At 36.3% G+C, this 20683-nt stretch overlaps 1 protein-coding gene across 1 annotated transcript in view; it reads left to right on the top strand.

Annotated features, from left to right (window-relative positions):
- Positions 1–510: 510 nt before the first annotated feature.
- LOC128548943 (centrosome-associated protein 350-like) overlaps positions 511–20683 on the top strand; it is a 111133-nt gene continuing 90960 nt past the window's right edge. Inside the window, exons 1-3 of the mRNA XM_053524693.1 lie at positions 511–572; positions 6018–6108; positions 15511–15554. Of these exons, the coding sequence (XP_053380668.1) occupies positions 6039–6108; positions 15511–15554 (114 nt within the window). The 5' untranslated portion in view covers positions 511–572; positions 6018–6038. The remainder of the gene's footprint in view (positions 573–6017; positions 6109–15510; positions 15555–20683) is intronic.

The raw sequence follows: 20683 nt of genomic DNA, 5'->3' as shown, positions 1-20683 counted from the left end.
CGAACCCGGGGCCTAAGAATACCGTTCCGATGCTCTACCAACTGATCGAGCTACCCGGCCGCCTACACACCTTCTCCCCGTTTTAATATTCAAGTTCTACACCGTGACACAGGCAATGATTGCAACCCTGGCCGTCCTTGATGAGCAACAGCCCCGACAGAGGCACAGGGAGTGGACGGTGTGGATGAAGCCCTAGCTGCTGAGACTGGTTACCTTGGGACACAACGACCCCATGATGCAGGAATTGATGCGTCAGATGATTTCCGTGGGAAGCTTGCGGAGACAGCTCGACAACTGCATTGAAATTGCATGATTTGCAGCGTCCGTACGGATTTCTCCCGGTTCTGTACGAAAATGGCACGATACTCATATATTATGTGAACACATACGCCATACTTAGTAGCCCGGAGAGCTCTACAAACCGGGCGCCCGGTATCTCGGCGAAGGGAAAGTACTGTGTATAATCAATTGCGGTGAAACAAACTCGATTACTTCCCTTATTCGGTAACTAACTTCCCACAATTCCTTGTAGAAAGCTTCAAAATGGCGGACACCGTGGAATTTTGTCAATTGTACGTGTTTTTGCAAGAATCTATGTGATAAATGTGATTTTTAACTTCATCTGGTATTCTGAACTCGGGGGGAAAAACATGTATTTATTCCATTTATTTTCATTGTCATTAGTAGCCATATCAATGTAAATTTAACTATAAGTGCAAAATTGAAAATTTTGACAGGTGCAAGATAAACTTTCCCGCCGATCTTTTTTCTTAGAAATGCTTGATATTTCGTTGCAGTCAGTCAGTTATCATTTTAGGGTTGCATTGGCCTGATGATAAAATAACTATCTGCAGAAAGTTGATCATTGCAACCGTGGCTTTTAATTGTTGGTGTATTTCAAATGATCATGTTTCAACATGCATGCATTTCACTATCCAGTATCATAATTCATAATTTGTTTATATTTCTGACATGCTCAATTTTATTTTTGTTTTCACTTATAGAAGTATATAATCAATTTTTAACTGGCATTTAAGGATTTTCTCCAACAATTGCTGATTTTTCAAACACTAAGAAAAAAATAACATTTTGTTTTTAAAACCTTAAATAGAGTAACTTCGTGTATATTCGACACCTTAAGCATAAAAACGCTTAAAACGATGAAGCAATTTTCGATTCAGAATGACCGATTCGAACATTTCATGAAAACGAAAGTAGACCTTTTCTGTGTCTTAAGTATAAAACACTGCCCAGTGTTTGCATCAACATAATCAATAGGATGGATAGTATTCTGATTGTTGTCGTTGTGTAAGTTCAACATCTTTCAGGCAAATTCGGCACCCTGATGGAGTTTTAAAAATATACAAATTGAACATTTATCATTTTTTGTATAACTACATTAAAAACAGCAAATGTCCCAACAGACATAACACAACTTTTTATGCTGACGAGTAGGCTCCAATTTTTCAGATGTCATAACTCAAGCTATAAAAAGTAAAACAAAAAAATCTTTATTGTTAAGCAGATTATACAAACGCCGGCTAATTGTTTGGCTAATTGTTTCGGGAAACAATATAATATAGCTTCATGAATGATTTTTATTTATTTATTCACTGCTGTCTTCTTTTTTGACATGGTACAGTTTTCTACCATCTGAACGTCGGGTGGGGGGGGGCAAGTTTTGATGGAGAGTAGAGCTCTGCAACACCTGGCACAAACTTGTCTCGATATTTTAATCTGAAATAAGGCGTTTTTGTTACCGAAACCTGTGGGTGAATTTTGCATGAATTTTGATTGTCTTTCGATAATTAATTGTCATAAATTCATATTTGTCCCAGTTGTAAATATGTGCACGCTAATTAAATGCACAGGTGTTTTTTAATGCACAAATCAGTGACGTAATTAGCGGCGTCAGCTCTGGTAAACATACTTTAAGAATCTGCGTGGACAAAATTAGGAAAGCTTTGATATGATAAAAAAACGCTTAAACCACTTGTATGCTGTAAATATCCTTTAAAGAAGATGTAATCGAATAATTTTGATGTCGAATTTGCACAACAGTGTTATATCTTGTCGTATAAATTCATCACCCCCAGCCAAGGTCATGCTTTGAAACCGGGGAATATTATTTGTTTCTAAATATCAACATCAAATATAGTTCTGTTTATATTTCGGTTAAATAAAGTCAAAATGCAATTGTAAGTATAGTTTTACATACCTTAGCTCCACTGACCATTTTTATAGAAAACTGTAACTGCGGTTTTCGTTCAAAATGAATTAAATTTTGAATGTCGAAGTTACCCGATGCGCGTGTCCGAAAAAGAAAGAGCGCCTGTGTGATTAAAATGTTCTCATGAGGTCATATATAAATATGACGTCATATAAATTACTTAAGAAAAATTATTCAAGGACATTATGGGTTTTTCCACGCGGATATTAATTCAGTGTGTCGAATATACACGACTGTCGAATTTTCCCGAAGTTACTCAAGCCTGCTCAATTTATAGGCAGTGGAGAACCAGAATCGGTTCCCTATACAGCGAATTTATTTGTCCGGAACCAGTTCTCTAGCCAAAGTACCGTGCATAGGCTACTGCCAAACTTCTAAAATGGACTGGTCTGTCATTCAACTTGGGCAGTACCATTTATCATATGAAGGAGTTTTTACTGAAAGTTTACTGATCGACTGAATAGCAAACAGTGCAGACCTTAATCAAACTGCACAGATGTGCAGGCTGATCTTGGTCTGCACTGGTTGCAAAGGCAGAATCACTTACCGCCAACAGGCTAAAGATTAAATACATGAAACATAGTAAAAAGCAGTCTGCAAAATTAGCAGTTGTTCGATTGCCCAGGACAACCATTTTTGGCTCGGACAAACTAGTACCACTTTTAGAATGATTGCTTGCCTGACGGACAAGTAAGAATTTCCAGAAAATTTACGTCAAAATGCCGGAGGACAAATCCGGATAAAATTATCAATGTAATGCATGAGAAAAGTTCAAAACTCTGACACACCGTCTCAATTCCCAGTTATTAAAGGCACTGACCTACAGATCATAAAACCTCAAAAAATAAAATGTTTAGATTTCAGAAAAATATTGCTGTATTTCTTAAGATGGCTTTAAAACTTAGTTACTACGCATTATTTAGTTCTTCATATTTCTCTGCGGTGTAATTGATCAAAAACACAGGACAATTTTTTTTGCCACGACGACCGAATCAGTTCCCAACTCGGCTTGTTTTTATTCTTCATTTGGCATTTTTAAGATAGTTAAGAAACAAACTCTGTTTTAAAGTTTATAATACCAAGGATGACTTTGGATATTTTTTAGCTGTTGCCACGACTTTCGCTATTTGGCCAAAGAGGAGACACTGGAGCCGACATTGGTGCCAAAGGAAGATGGGAAATGAATGATCATTTTTCCTGCATTATAAACTACAAGAACAAAAACAAATACTTAAATTCAAGTTCATTTATTTCAGTTCTATTCTTATAACTACAAAATAAATAGATAAAAAGCTCAGTTTAAAAAACATTTTAGTTAAATGACTTAATGAGTGTTTTACAAGTTCTTTTAACCATTTCTAAATAAAATGATCTATAAATAAATTCAGTTACAACCTATCTGGTGTTCAGGCGTGTTGTACCTCTGCTTTATTTATTCTTAGTTGTATTTCTAAATAAAGTACAAACTGAACGACGTGGAAATTTTTATGCATGTTTTGATTCTCTTGCTTTAATAATTCCCAATTCTTGCATCAACTTGTTCAGATTTGTACAATTAGTTAATCTTTTTGAAAACAATACCAAACTTGGCAATCTTTTTATAATATTTTTTACAGCAGTTCAGACGTCCGCGGAATCGGTTCCAGAGCAATTCATTTATAGAAATTGGCCGTAATTGAAATAAATTCTGATGTAATTTATAATAAAATCAAGAAATAACATACAGTTGATGCATAAGATCAAGGAAGGACGTTTAAGTCTGCTTATGATAAAATTATCGGCTTTTTACACATCGATTGAAAATTTTCAAAATGGCGGCGGCTTACAATATTGATAAACTACAGTGGAATATTAACGCTACGATTGATTGATGTTTGACAGGCGAGGTGGAGTTAACCATGAATTTATTGATAATTTACATGTATCTATTGTATTACTCTGTAAACAGGTTACAACAGTCTGAAAAACTCAGCTTTTCAGATTTCGACCAGAGGCGATAATTAGGCGAAGTGCCCAACTTCACAGCGACGGTGTAGGATGATCCTTGGTGTCTTGAAAAAAATGTCTCTGCCAGATCTTTGCTTTGTTGTCGCCAGAAACTTTTGCCAATTGATCCAAATTACCATCAGATTTTGTAAATTGGCGCATTTGGCACCATTGGCAACCAACAGCACAACCCCTGTAATACATCCATGGCAAAACTTCAATTTAGAGATATCATTTTTAGCGAAAATCTGAAGGTCAGTGCCTTATTAAGGTGTCTGCCCCATTCCCAAATCAGTGGAAAAAAACCTGTATAAAAGAATACTTGTGTATGATGCTTTTCATCAAAGTTTCAGGAAGTTAGTTACATTTTTTTTTCAAAATGTAGATGAATAAAATGTTTAGAAATGCAAACAGAAATGCATGCTTTCAAGTGAAAGTGAAACTAAAATCATGGTGTACTGTGTTTTTGGATACCTAATACTGTTGAACCAATATGCAATATGGGGTAATACCCAGTTGTCTCTATGAACTTACCTGTTGCTATGGAAATGGTAGGTCATATCATCTGAACAGAAGAATTGTAAAGCTGTTGTCACTGCAGACTATACTGGTTTGGAACTATTTTCCGGACAGGACCAGTTTCCGGACACATGCAATATCTGCTTTATTTGTTGCTATTCATGTAATTGTTTCATCTAGATCATTTAAGTGTTTGTTCTTCATGTCTACAACAAACCACTATTTTGTAAGGCTGTATATTGTTTGGGTTTTTGAAGATAACTCACCTGCGTTTACAAAACAACTTTCTGTCTTAAAGGGGCATGAAGATAGCATTGCGCATGCACAGTAGTTCACACATGCCGAGGTATCAAGTGGGGAAGAAATAATCAAACTACATAATGATTGTCTGCTGATAACATGATCTACTTTTAATTTCACACTAAAAGTTACGTAAGATGCAGGGCTGTCGATTTTTGCACTTATTTTTATTCTATATCTATTGGAATTATCAAGAATTCGTATAAGACCAAATTCGAGTTTTTTTATAGTCAACCTCGGTTGCATTCGTAGCAGCTATTGAACGTCGGGTTATGTTTCATGTGCAATTTCGAAGAGATGAATGATAAAGAAATGTGTAGAAATAGTTTAATTACTTATTTTGATATTAAATTAACAACAAAACACCGTCAAAATATTTGTCCGGATTCTGGTTTACCTGACGGAAAAATAACTTATTTTAGTGACCCCATTTGAGGCCCCATGGAACCCATATTTTACGTCATAACACGATGCTGATTACAACATCGGATGTGGAAGGAGCTGAAGTTTGTGCAGTGTGGGCTTCATTTATGTCAAATATTTTTTAAGGGCATAATGGAGCCAAGATATGAAAATGTGTCCGGAAAATGGTTCCCAACCAGTATGGGTTAATTAGTGACATTATACACATACAATATATTACTTACCTTAATTGAAAAACCTTCCAAACAAGCTGCATTGCCACCTCTTTATGGGTTTTCTTAACCTTTACCCTGCTAAATTTCTAAAATTTATGGACTGGTTCATCATTCAATATCGGCAGTACCACTTCTTATTCAAAGGATTGTTCACAGAAAATTTACTGACTAAATAGTGAAAAGTGTAGACCATGATCACCTACACAGACTAACATTTTATTCTAAATTATTAGTACTACATTGTAAGGAAGTTTTCATGATTTTATTTTTTGCTGTCTATATACATTTTTTGTACTTAACATGCTTAAAGCATTTTATTATTTAATTTTTGTTGTATTTTTCAGACTGTGAAATGAGGATAAACTATGATTAGAGGTCGGAAGGTTACAGATCCTGTAGTACAGGGGGCTTCAGGATCCTATGATACAAAACCTGGTATGTTTTAGATTCATAGGTTATACACTAACTTTTACTAGCAGCAAGTATTGCAAGTAGGCACAAGTAAACTTATAATTAGAGCACACAGCTACGAATGTAGAAGTAGTAAGTTTCTTACAATATTCACAGTGAAGGTTTATGTCTTCACTGTAGATGTCTTTCACCATCTCTTATGCATGTGGGGAAGTTATTTAGTTAACCCTTAGCTTGCTGGCAGCAAGTGATTCTGCCTTTGCGACCAGTGCAGACCAAGATCAGCCTGCACATCCGTGCAGTCTGATCATCATGGTCTGCACTGTTCGCTATTCAGTCAGAAATTTTTTAGTAAACACCCCTTCAGATGATAAATGGTACTGCCCAAATTGGAAGATGGACCAGTCCATTATAGAAATTTAGCATGGTAAGGGTTAATAGGACAAGTTTTGTGCTGGTATGGTATATAATATTATGAAGTGTTAACTGACAGGCATTGTATATCTGTATGTCAAATGCTGATGAAAAGTGGCACAAAATACATGTAACAATTTATAGGGATTACTATTGAGGCCAATTTTGACTATTGCAATAGTATTGATATTGCTGAAAGACTAATGCGATACTATTTTATTGCAGGTTACTATTGCAATACTTTTGCAGTAGTTATTGGCCACCATGTTTTATACAGTAAAACTACCAACTGGCATTGTTACTCAGTGTAAGACACAGCACTTTTCTATAATTGAGCCGTGCCATGGGAAAACCAACATAGTGGGTTTGCGACCAGCATGGATCCAGACCAGCCTGCGCATCCGCGCAGTCTGGTCAGGATCCACGCTGTTCGCTTTTAAACCCTATTGGAATTGGAGAAACTGTTAGCGAACAGCATGGATCCTGACCAGACTGCACGGATGCGCAGGCTGGTCTGGATCCATGCTGGTCGCAAACCCACTATGTTGGTTTTCTCATGGCACGGCTCAATTGCTGTTAATAAAGTCCTTTATAGTAGTTTAAGTCTATAAGGTTAATAATTGTAATGGAGACGTAAATATTTTCCGAGGCCCTAATTTATGAATTATGAACTATTTCTATATTTACTAAAATTTGAAAACTATCGAAACTATCGATTGTTGAAGGAACTATCAGCGATTGTTATTGGATCGTGACTTTTCTATTGATGCATACTATCAGGACCCTCAGGATCCCAATGCATCGATATTTCAATGTATCGTTACACCCCTAATGATTTATGATCTAAGAAAAAATCCACAGAAACTTGTACAGATCTTCTTCAACAGAGGACCTGCTCAGATTTATGTGAGAAATTTTCAACTACCAGGCTGAAGGTCAATGGTGCTTGCCATTGCTTTGACTGATGTATGGAGGGAAACCAGAAACCTTCTTCCTTTATTGAAGTTGGAAAGGCACCATATGGTCTGAACTGACCAAAAATCCAACAGACAAGTATCTTTTGACAAAGTGGCTGCATGCAAGGTGGTCTTAGACTCTTACATCTCCCAAAGTTACGCTTTATAATGACAAGACATGCAATTTGATATATATATTTTAAGTAGAACAATTCTACAGCATTCCAGCTTAAATATGTCTTCTAAATTTTATTGCTTTCATGTCTGTATATTGGGTACCTGATCTGCAGGAACTACAGTTTCACATCCATCAGTCATTAAATACTTCATATTTATGTATGATCCTCTGATTAGTGATACTACATCTTCCATCATCATATTGACTAGCTAAGTAACTTTAATAAGGTCATGTCCTTTTAAACATAAATTTATATACTGGTATTGTAAAACATTACAGTCAAGGGAAATAAATTTTGATACTTTATTGCGATGTCTAAGATAGGTTATTTCCCTTTTCAGAGTTAAGACTAATGGAAAGCATTGATTTTTAGCTCGACTATTCGAAGAATAGTCTAGCTATTCTACTCACCCTGGCGTCGGCGTCGGCGTCGGCGTCGGCGTCGGCGTCGGCGTCGGCGTCACACCTTGGTTAAGTTTTTGCATGCAAGTACATACAGCTATCATTTAAAGGCATATAGCTTTGAAACTTATTTATTCTTTTTCTAGGTCAATAACCAACCTCACTGGGTCAAGTTCCATAACTCTAACATGTATTTTGAGCAAATTATGCCCCCTTTAGGTCTTAGAAAATTCTGGTTAAAGTTTTACATGCAAGTTACTATCTCCAAAACTAATGCAGATATTGAATTGAAACTTCACATGTGTCTTCGGGGTTATAAAACTAGTTGATAGCACCAAGTCCCATAACTCTGACCTTCATTTTGGCCAAATTATGCCCCCTTTTGGACTTAGAAAATTCTGGTTAAAGTTTTGCATGCAAGTACATACAGCTATTACTAAAAGGCATATAGATTTGAAACTTATTTTTTCTTTTTCTATATCAATTACCTACCTCACTGGGTCAAGTCCCATAACTCTGGCATGTATTTTGGCCAAATTATGCCCCCTTTTATACTTAGAAAATTCTGGTTAAAGTTTTGCGTGCAAGTACATACAGCTATTACTAAAAGGCATATAGATTTGAAACTTATTTTTTCTTTTTCTAGATCAATTACCTACCTCACTGGGTCAAGTCCCATAACTCTGACATGTATTTTGGCCAAATTATGCCCCCTTTTGGACTTAGAAAATCCTGGTTAAAGTTTTACATGCAAGTAACTATCTCCAAAACTACTACAGATATTAAATTGAAACTTCACATGTGTCTTCGGGGTTATAAAACTAGTTGATAGCACCAAGTCCCATAACTCTGACTTATATTTTGGGCAAATTATGTCCCCTTTTGGACTTAGAAAATCCTGGTTAAAGTTTTGCGTGTAAGTACATACAGCTATTACCAAAAGGCATATAGCTTTGAAACTTATTTATTCTTTTTCTAGGTCAATTACCAACCTCACTGGGTCAAGTTCCATAACTCTTAACATGTATTTTGAGCAAATTATGCCCCCTTTTGGACTTAGAAAATTCTGGTTAAAGTTTTACATGCAAGTTACTATCCCCAAAACTAATGCAGATATTGAATTGAAACTTAACATGTTTCTTGGGGTTATAAAACTAGTTGATAGCATCAAGTCCCATAACTCTGATATGTCCCCTTTTGAACTTAAAACTCTTTTGATATTAAACATTTTGGGTAATAATTTCCAGTTTCTGTGACAATATTTCGAATAGTCGAGCTTGGCTGTCTTACGGACAGCTCTTGTTACTTTTGTTTAGCCCGCTTGCAGATGCGAAGACATAGTTGTCCAAATGGCTGTTCAGTGTATGTGCATGCATGTGTGCATCAGTGCATGCGTCAGGATTTGTTTGTCTGGACCATAACTTTGACATGCATGAAGCAATCTAGTTTATATTTGGCATGAATGTTAACCTCAGTGAGACAGAGTGTCATGCACAAACCCCAGGTTCCTATCTCAAAGGTCAATATCACAGTTTGAGGTCAAAGGTCATGTCAGGTCTTACCTGGCCCATAACTTTGACATGCATATATATATTGTTTATATTTTGCATGAATGTTTAACTCAGTGAAACTGACTCTATCTCAAAGGTCAAGGTCAGAGTTATGCGTCAAAGGGCAGGCTCGACATGTTGTCCATGGGCATCTAGTTTAAACACCCATTTTAAAGAAAAATATGTGATGCTGTGTGTGTCTGTCAATCTGTCATAATTATTATATATGGTGGTATACCGTGGTATATACCGTGGTATTTAGGAAAAAACCATGGTATTCTGCGGTATTTTTTTTAAGGCGGTACCCAGCCCTATTTATAACCATTAAAGGTATTGACTTTAAACATGGCATATTGGTAGATGACTATGAGACCATTTTGCAGAGCACTTGAACTGCCTCTGTAGTTCAAAAGTCAAGGTCAAAAATTGAGGTAAAAGGTCAAAACTGGCCATCATATAATTGTGTCAAAAGCTTAACTAGATAACCATGCAAGGTATTAGCTTCAAACTTGGCATGTAGGTAGATGGCAACGAGACATGTGCAGACCAGGTCTGTAGGTCGAAGGTCAAGGTTACAAATTGAGCTCAAAGGTCAAATTTTTCCGTCATATTTCGTGTCCTGAGCATAATTTACTAACCAATCAATGTATTGACTTCAGTCTTGAGATGTTGGTAGGTGGTGCAGTGACGATGTTCAGTGCATGAATCAGGGTTGTAGGTTAAAGCTCAAGGTTAACTAAAAAATAATCTTTCTTTCAAATTGAAGTTTGGTCATATTATGAACATTAGAATATGAATTTTTGTTTCTAACATATTTTAAAAGTTCCAAGTCAAGAAAAAAAGATCACCACGTCGGGAATTGAACCCCGGACCCCCGCAGCAATAAAGACATTTTCCCGTCGTCGTAACCAGTAGCGCTATAGCTGAAGTAGTGAATAATGACTTCAAAAAAAAAGTAGTCAAAACAGCAAATTCTCATTGTGTTTCTGTAACATAAAGTTTGTCTGTACTTAAGTTTTAAAGCCTTCTTAAGAAATATAGCATTCATTTTGAGATATCTAAAAAAAAATTTTTTTTGTCGAACGATCTGGAGGCATGCTGCTTTAACACCTTGCTTCCCCACTAAACCCCACTCCCCACCATACTTTTTTTTTTCATTTAGTTTCTTGCCCTTTTGTATCCTGTCACCACAACAATCTACATTATGCCCCACTGCCAATTTCCCCACCCCCCACTCCCCCCACCCAAACAACCACCAAAAAAAAAAAAATCATTTAGTTTCTTAGTTTCTTAACATTTAGTATCCTATCATCACACTGCATGCAAATAAACAGAATTATCACTATTTGGCAACCATTTAAATCAATGTCCATTTAAAAAAAAAATTCAAACTGTAGATGAACAAACATGACTTCCCTTCCTTTTCATCTTTCGTATAGGTATTACAATATCGGTGACATCACAAGTGACATTGCTTTTGTTCTAGATTTGATATAAACAACAGCGGTCAAAAATCTAATCAGTTTGGTGACTAAACTTGTCAGTTAATTAAGTTATATAATTAATTAGACTCCCAAATTGTCACTAGCTACACAAAATATACTCATCATAAAGTATCAAACAACACGTCACGTAATCGATCATAATTATGCGACCTTTACCGTACATTCAGGTGTACAGTGTAAGAATTTTACATCCATGAGCAAATCTGATTGCTGATTTTTTTGTTGGCACCAGTAAAATTAGCCAATTGAAGATTTTTAGCACCAGAATTTATTTCTTGTCGCATTTGGCGCCATTGGCAACTGATGGCGGGGAACCCTACATCCTTACCTGCATCCTTACTCATCTCAAGTTTGTTTAAATGGTTCTTAATCTATTTTAGGGTCTGCATTATATAAGCTAAAAAAAAAAAAAATGTTTTAAAAAATCTGTATTGCTCAACTTAGTTACTTTTAGATTAATAGGTAAACAAATTTTGTCATTTTCTCCTTTCACTTCTATTAAGATTAAATCTTTTTAATTTAGTATAGAATAAAATGTGGAAAAAATATTTATAGATCACCGCTTCCAATTTAATGAAATGAAGACTTCAATTTAAATTTTGCATAAAGATTATTGATTATGTTTATAAATAGCACTTCAGTCAAACGTTCTCTTTTTATATTAAAATTTAAATACAAATAAGTTTAAGTAAAAAAGGAGAAAGCATTTTTTCCAGTGCAAGAAAGAAAGAGGAATTGATTTGAAATTTTATTTTATGACATTTGCTATAGTGGAAGGGAACAGTTTGATCCATTCAGAAATTTTGGAAAGCATCCAACATGGTGGAGCTCCTGATTTTTGGCAAAATGGCAACTTATTAGTGTGATTATACGAGTTATCATCAATCGTTGACGTCGGCAATGTCACAGACTGTTGCCAAATACCTCTGATATCCTTATAGTCTACTCATTTATATTTCTGAAATTTTTATTTCAGTATTTCATTAATTGAAATGATATAGCAACCGCCGATAGCCACTCTATCCAGACTTTGATATTATTGATTCTGTAATTTATTTATGCAAACAATTATACGGCTCCAAATCTTGATAAATTATGCTATATATGGCTAGAAATTGACAGGATATTGGTTATTTATTTCCACTTTGATATTTCTTCTCCCTGATACTGGCAGAAACTGCTGTTTAATTGGGAGTCTTTTTTAAGAGTTGATGCTAAAGATAAAATAGTCATAAAAGGCTGCAGTGTACATATTTTACTTTTAATTACTTCTCATTTTCTTAAAGTAATGATATTTTCAAACACAGAAACTGTTTTATAATGTGGGCAATGTTGTCATCAGCTCGCATAGATAATCAGACAGTGAGTCTGTTGTTTAGTTACTTATGTAGAGATTTTGGCAAACATTTGCTGAAATTTATAAATTATTGAAACAGACTCCATTGCAGTGTTTGGTCATATTTGTGTCTTGATCTTCAAATGGTACAAACGATTGCAAATGGTCCAGAATGGCCAAATTTTTTAGCAACAAAGTTCAAGAGCAAAAAATAAACATCTTTGATTCGATGTTTATGTCAGTCAATTACACCCTGACTTAGTTACATAAGTGTTTATGCTGTTTTCAGTATTCTATTCAAACAAATGATCATGACTTAGATATCGTTTATCAAAATCAATAAAAGAAATTTACAAAATATAAACTGATGTAAAGTTAATGAAAGCATCAGAGTTGCAGAAGTCACAGTGTCATTAACAACTGTTCCGGTTTCATGTCAGTGACTGTTTTTGAGGAGGGATAACTTCTGACAGCATGATTATAATCATGTCAAAATTTCAGTGAACTAAGTAGAAAGGTTGGGAATTCTGATGATTTATTTCTGGTTGGGTTTATTCAAACAGCTAGAAATATTTTAGACTAATTTTGAACAGCCCTCATTGATGACTGACTCTATTTTCCATGACTGGCACCTTGAGAATATTAACCGGATTATAAGAGAAAGCGATAAATTGTAGGCAGTTACTGCAGATATAAATCAATAATTTGTTTTGAAATTTTAATTAGTATTTGCAAAATTGCACGGCAGGAAAACTATAATAACCGATAAAACAAATACTACATTGTGATATATTTTGTTTTGAATATACATAGACCAGGCTATGTTTTTTTCATTATAATTATCTTTATTGAACCAGTCTGGTAGGGTTCTTTGTTTCTCCATCTACATTATGGTCTTGATGTTAAACTGCATTTCAATACACCTGCCCACTTTGCTCATCTCAGAGAATGAGTCTCTGCCATGTCATGTAAGCAAAGTGCAGTGTACTGCCAGCGAGTCTCAGTCATGTCTTGTAAGCAAAGTGCTGTGTACTGCCAGCGAGTCTCAGTCATGTCATGTAAGCAAAGTGCTGTGTACTGCCAACGAGTCTCAGTCATGTCTTGTAAGCAAAGTGCTGTGTACTGCCAACGAGTCTCAGTCATGTCTTGTAAGCAAAGTGCTGTGTACTGCCAACGAGTCTCAGTCATGTCTTTTAAGCAAAGTGCTTTGTACTGCCAACGAGTCTCAGTCATGTCTTGTAAGCAAAGTGCAGTGTACTGCCAACCAGTCTCAGTCATGTCTTGTAAGCAAAGTGCAGTGTACTGCCAACCAGTCTCAGTCATGTCTTGTAAGCAAAGTGCTGTGTACTGCCAACCAGTCTCAGTCATGTCTTGTAAGCAAAGTGCAGTGTACTGCCAACCAGTCTCAGTCATGTCTTGTAAGCAAAGTGCCCAAGTGTACTGTCAACAGGCTGTATCCTCTCAGTCATGTCTTGTAAGCAAAGTGCTTTGTACTGCCAACCAGTCTCAGTCATGTCTTGTAAGCAAAGTGCAGTGTACTGCCAACCAGTCTCAGTCATGTCTTGTAAGCAAAGTGCTGTGTACTGCCAACGAGTCTCAGTCATGTCTTGTAAGCAAAGTGCTGTGTACTGCCAACGAGTCTCAGCCATGTCTTGTAAGCAAAGTGCTTTGTACTGCCAACGAGTCTCAGCCATGTCTTGTAAGCAAAGTGCTGTGTACTGCCAACGAGTCTCAGCCATGTCTTTTAAGCAAAGTGCTTTGTACTTCCAACGAGTCTCAGTCAATTTGTCTTGTAAGCAAAGTGCTGTGTACTGCCAATGAGCCTCAGTCATGTGTTGTAAGCAAAGTGCTGTGTACTGCCAACGAGTCTCAGTCATGTCTTGTAAGCAAAGTGCTGTGTACTGCCAACAAGTCTCAGCCATGTCTTGTAAGCAAAGTGCTTTGTACTGCCAACGAGTCTCAGTCATGTCATTTAAGCAAAGTGCTTTGTACTGCCAACGAGTCTCAGTCAATTGTCTTGTAAGCAAAGTGCTGTGTACTGCCAATGAGCCTCAGTCATGTCTTGTAAGCAAAGTGCTTTGTACTGCCAACGAGTCTCAGTCATGTCTTGTAAGCAAAGTGCTTTGTACTGCCAACGACTCTCAGTCAATTTGTCTTGTAAGCAAAGTGCTGTGTACTGCCAACGAGTCTCAGTCATGTCTTGTAAGCAAAGTGCTGTGTACTGTCAACAAGTTTCAGCCGTGTCTTGTAAGCAAAGTGCTGTGTACTGCCAACGAGTCTCAGTCATGTAATGTAAGCAAGGTACTGTGTACTGCCAACGAGTCTCAGTCATGTCTTGTAAGCAAAGTGCTTTGTACTGCCAACAAGTCTCAGTCATGTCTTGTAAGCAAAGTGCTTTGTACTGCCAACAAGTCTCAGCCATGTCTTGTAAGCAAAGTGCTGTGTACTGCCAACAAGTCTCAGTCATGTCTTGTAAGCAAAGTGCTGTGTACTGCCAGTGAGCCTCCTGGGCCATGTTTTGTAAGCAAAGTGCTGTGTACTGCCAATGAGCCTCCTGGGCCATGTCTTGTAAGCAAAGTGCTGTGTACTGTCAACAAGTCTCAGCCGTGTCTTGTAAGCAAAGTGCTGTGTACTGCCAACGAGTCTCAGTCATGTAATGTAAGCAAGGTGCTGTGTACTGCTAACGAGTCTCAGTCATGTCTTGTAAGCAAGGTGCTGTGTACTGCCAATGAGCCTCCTGGGCCATGTTTTGTAAGCAAAGTGCTGCATACTGCCAGTGAGTCCCAGCCATGTCTTATAAGTAAAATACTGTTTTGAGACAGGTTTACTGCTGAATCTGCATAAGTCTTACAAAAATTAGACAGTTCTATTTTAAACCAGTTGTATAAATTATACTTTCTTGTTTATTTTGTGATTAATGGTGGATCTTAAAGACAAATTGTCTTTACATACTTTAATCTTGCTGAACACCTTCATTTTATAGCACAACATAAACAATGAAACAAGGTTAATATATTGAATGTGTTTTTTTTTGTGTGTGTGTGTGTTTTGTACACTTTCATTTCACCATATTTTATCACTTCAGGATTGACAAAGGCTTGGGACACAGTGAACAGAGCAAAGACAGAGGTAAGAGATTAAATCTGGACTCAGATAGTGTAAAACTGAGTTTGGAGACCAGTCTCCAGTTGCAGGCATTTGATTGGTTGATGTTGAGCTTAAACTTGAAATTGACCAATGACAGGGCACTTTTATGAGACTGGTTTCAGAATCTATAACTTGATCTTAGGGTTTGCAAAGTCATTTTTAGTAACCTGTCATGAAGTGACAAGGTGAACTATTGTGACCGCTTGATGTCCGTCGTGCGTAGTGCGTCGTCCGTCAATTTCTAAATAAATCTTCTTTTTGAAAACCACTGGGCAGAATTACACCAAACTTCACAGGAATGATCCTTGGGTAGCCCCCTTTAAAATATTTTCAAAGAATTGAATTCCATGCAGAACTCTGGTTGCCATGGCAACCGAAAGGAAAAATTTTAAAAATCTTCTTCTCAAAAACCAGAAGCCCTAGAGCTTAGATATTTGGTGTGAAGCATTGCCTAGTGGACCTCTACCAAATTTATTCATATCATGACCCCAGGGTCAAAATTGACCCCGCCCCAGGGGTCACTTGATTTTACAAAGGAAAATCTTAAAAAATCTCCTTCTCAAAAACCAGAAGACCTAGAGCTTAGATATTTCACATGTAGCATTGCCTAGTGGACCCCTACTAAAGTTTTTCAAATCATGATCCCGGGGTCAAAATTCACCCGCCCCAGGGGTCACTTGATTTAAGATCGGAAAATCTTCAAAAAAATTTCAAAAATAAACCAGAAGGCCTAGAGCTTGGATATTTGACATGTAGCATTGCCTAGTGGACCTCTACAAAATTTGTTCAAACATGACCCCGGGGGTCAAAATTGACCCCGCCCCAGGGGTCACTTGATTTTACATAGGAAAATCTTAAAAAAAATTCTAAAAATAAACCAAAAGGCCTAGAGCTTAGATATTTGACATGTAGCATTGCCTAGTGGACCTCTACAAAATTTATTCAAACATGACACCAGTGGTCAAAATTGACCCCGCCCCAGGGGTCACTTAATTTTACATTAGGAAAATCTTCAAAAATTTTCTAAAAATAAACCAGAAGGCCTAGATCTTAAATATTTGACATGTATCATTGCCTAATAGACTTCTACAAACTTTATTCAAATCATGAGCCCCGGGGTAAAATTGGCCCCGCCCCAGGGGTTACTTGATTGTACATTGGAAAATCTTCCAAACAATTTCTAAAAATCATCAGTTTGACATTTGAAACAGCTCATATTACTCAGGTGAGCGATCCAGGGTCATCTTGACCCTTTTGTTAAACAGATAGCAGTGTAATTTAAAGCACATACAATCATAAAATGAATTTATCAAAGTAGACATTTTATGAGTATCATAAAAAGTTAGGCCAAATTATTTCTAATTTAATGCTGATTTGTTCTGTCTGCACAAGCGTTTTAGCTCACCTGTGCAGAAAATGCACATGGTGAGAGTTAGGATCATTGGATGTTTGTAAGATGTTAAAACTTTAGTAGCCATAATTCTAACGTAATTGTTAACAAACTTAGACACAATATTTATGGTCATAAATCTTGGTCAAGTCTGATTTTGGGTCAATTTACATCAGAATTATGTCCCCTGAATTTTCTAAAATGCCACATTGAACAATGTTTACACTCTAGGGCCATTATTTTCTAAACAATCCTAATGGTATGTAGATAGAATATGAATGACCGTAACATCTGGGAATTCTTGGCTAAGAGTTGACTTATCAAAACAAAAAAAAGCCATGTATTTAAGAAATTATATGCTCTTGGTGTCAAAGAACCAGGAGGTTTATAGTCCTACAGCTTCCATCTAATTGAAATGAAACTTTGTGTACATCATCAACATGAAGTGGACATATGCATATTAACAGGACTTCCATGTCCATTTTTTTTTCTGGAGATATGGCCCTTTTTGGACTTTGAAGTATTAAAACTACATCAGAACATTGTGTACTCCGAACTTCTCCTACAGCTTCCATCCGATTTAAACAAAACTTGGTATGTATCATCAGCATGAAAGTAACGTATATCCCTATAAAATCTTAGTCAAGTTTATGAACAATATAAGTTGTTTTGATTGTTTAAGAGATGTGTGCCCATGATTTATCAAAATGCTGTATTTTTCTTTATTTATTATATAGTTCTTTACCTATCCTAATCACAAAATGTGATATTCCATTTTAAAAACTTGGACAGTTTTTATTTTGGGCCAGATAGGACAGGTTTATAGAGAGTTGCATATACTTGATTTGTTCTTTTTCATCACATGGTCACTTTCAAAGCACTAATGTTGATAACCTTTACAAAGGTGAAAACATAATGTGATTTGTGTTGATAATATTGTGATAAGATCAGAAATGTTTGTGAGCAGCTAAAATTTAATGCTCATAAATGTTTTAAAATCTGACATAAGTCCAGATGCATGTGGTATGACTTTTCTGCATGAAGAGGTCTTAGAATCAGTTTGCTGAGGTGAGGGTCTTAATACCAGTTTAGCTATCTTGGTTTGTTATATACAAACTGTGGCTTTATATTGTTCAGGGTTTAATCTACTCTAAAATCTTAATTATAAAATGCTGTTAGCCAAATGTGTTATCTCAGACAATAAGACATTAACAGATGTTAGAAATATTTCTATATAAAGTTTAAAAAAGGTCATGGGATATCAAAGATTTTGTTCAAAAATATTGCAAAAAATTGTATATTAGATTGAATAAGATTTGATTCCTAACTGTTCATTGAATTGAACATTGTAAAGTTGATTTGATGTGTTGATTTATTTATTTTTGGCACATCTTAAACCTTTTGAATATATCGTTAATACCCAGTAAGCTAGTAGGAAGAGTATCCAGTTTGGATATCCCAATCTTGGTCTCGAGGTGAAGCCTGTGATTTTTAGCTCGACTATACGAAGTATAAGGAGAGCTATCCTACTCGCCCCGGTGTCAGCGTCGGCGTCTTTCTGCGTCCCCACCTTGGTTAAAGTTTTTTTACACTTTCTCTTTTTTCAACTTATCTCTATAATTACTGGATGGATTTGATTCAAACTTTAAATACTTATTCCTCATCATCATCCACATCGTCTGGTCTAAGGGCCATAACTCTGGCACCAATATTTCATGAATTATCCCCCCTTTTCACTTAGATTTTCAGGTTAAAGTTTTGATGCACTTTCACTCTATCTCTGTTATTACTGAATGGATTTGATTCAAACTTAAAATAGTTGTTCAACATCATCACCCACATCATATGACATAAGGTGCATAACTCTGGCACCATTTTTTAATGAATTATTCCTCCTTTTTACTTAGAATTTCAGGATAAAGTTTTGGTGCACTTTCACTCTACCTCTGTTATTACTGAATGGATTTGATTCAAACTTAAAATAGTTGTTCAACTGAATGGATTTGATTCAAACTTAACACCCACATCATATGACACAAGATGCATAGCTCTGGCACAATTTTTCATGAATTATTCCCCTTTTTACTTAGAATTTCAGGTTAAAGTTTTATGCACTTTCACTCTGTCTCTGTTATTACTGAATGGATTTGATTCAAACTTAAACAATTGTTCAACATCATTACCCTTATCATATGACACAAGGTGCATAACTCTGGGGCCAATTTTTCATGAATTATTTCCCCTTTTTACTTAGAAATTTAGGTTAAAGTTTTGATGCACTTTCACTCTCTCTGTTATTACTGAATGGATTTGATTCAAACTTAAAATAGTTGTTCAACATCATCACCCACACCATATGATGCAAGGTGCATAACTCTGGCACCAATTTTTCATTAATTATTCCCCCTTTTTACTTAGAATTTTAGGTTAAAGTTTTGATGCACTTTCACTCTGTCTCTGTTATTACTGAATGGATTTGATTCAAACTTAAAATAGTTGTTCAACATCATCACCCACACTATATGACACAAGGTGCATAACTCTGGCACCAATATTTAATGAATTATGCCCCTTTTTGCTTAGGATATACTTATATAGTTTTTTGATACATTTTATCTTGACCTCTGTTATTACTTTAAGTTGATATTTTTGACATAGACTCAGGCTATTGTGCAATATCTTCATCCACAATTGGAGTCATTAAACACTCTAGTTTCCTGAGATGTGCCCAGTTTCACTATCCAGCATCAAAATAGTCGAGCATGCTGTCTCCTGTGACAGCTCTTGTTTGTGACAGTCTTGACCAGATTTAGATATTAACCCAGTCACACGTACGGCGTGGACAGCTACGTCTAGCCAGGGATAGAAACGTAGTAATCCAAATCAATCCGTACCTGAGCCGTACCTCAAAGTAGTAATCCATATCAATCCGTACCAACACTTTGTCAAACCGTATTCAAGACTTATCCAAAATTGCAATATGCACAAAAGTTTGAGCAATCCGTAGCCATTTGAACATGAATTTAGTCCAACTTGGTTGAAACTTATTCATCCGTAGTTAAACGTACTAAACGTAGTTATCTATACTGAAACGTACTATGCCGTAGTTTGACATGATGTCAAAGATAAAAATGCTGGCTACACATAGCCTATTTATATTAAACTTACCAACCTGTTACTAAACCTTAATGCGAATGTAGTCATGAGTATTGATCCGTAGCTGAACGTAGTTATCCGAGGCTGCCCGTACTTAAGTGTAGTTCAGCGTAGTTTACCGCAGACCAGTCTACGTGCTGGGCAAGTTGCCAGGCACAGTTAAACATAGTTCAAGGAAGTACGCCGTACCTGTCCATACTTATTCGCGTCCTGTATGGTTTTGTTTCCCATTTCTCACCATTTTTCCTGTACTAAGACATACTGCTCCGTACTTATCCGTGTCCGTACCCCCACAGACCAATCCCATCTGCACCATACCTCAACACACAGACATATCCGTATGTGTGACTGTAGCTGATTGTAAGGTGGTTTCCCTGCACTTGTTAAGAGTATGAACTTATAAAGATAAAGCTATAGTATATCTATGTCTGTGTTCTACTGCTTAGCAATTGTTTACAGTTATGACAAGCAGGCTTTGAGATTAGTATTCAAGAATAAATACAAGTTGAAAAATCTTGACCTGTAAAATTTTCTTTACTTTTAGGTAGAGATGGATATATCTTGC

Source organism: Mercenaria mercenaria, chromosome 15 (assembly GCF_021730395.1).
Source record: "Mercenaria mercenaria strain notata chromosome 15, MADL_Memer_1, whole genome shotgun sequence".
NCBI lineage: Eukaryota > Metazoa > Mollusca > Bivalvia > Venerida > Veneridae > Mercenaria > Mercenaria mercenaria.
Note: the sequence above shows the minus strand (reverse complement) of the source record. Positions and strands in the feature narration are given on the sequence as shown.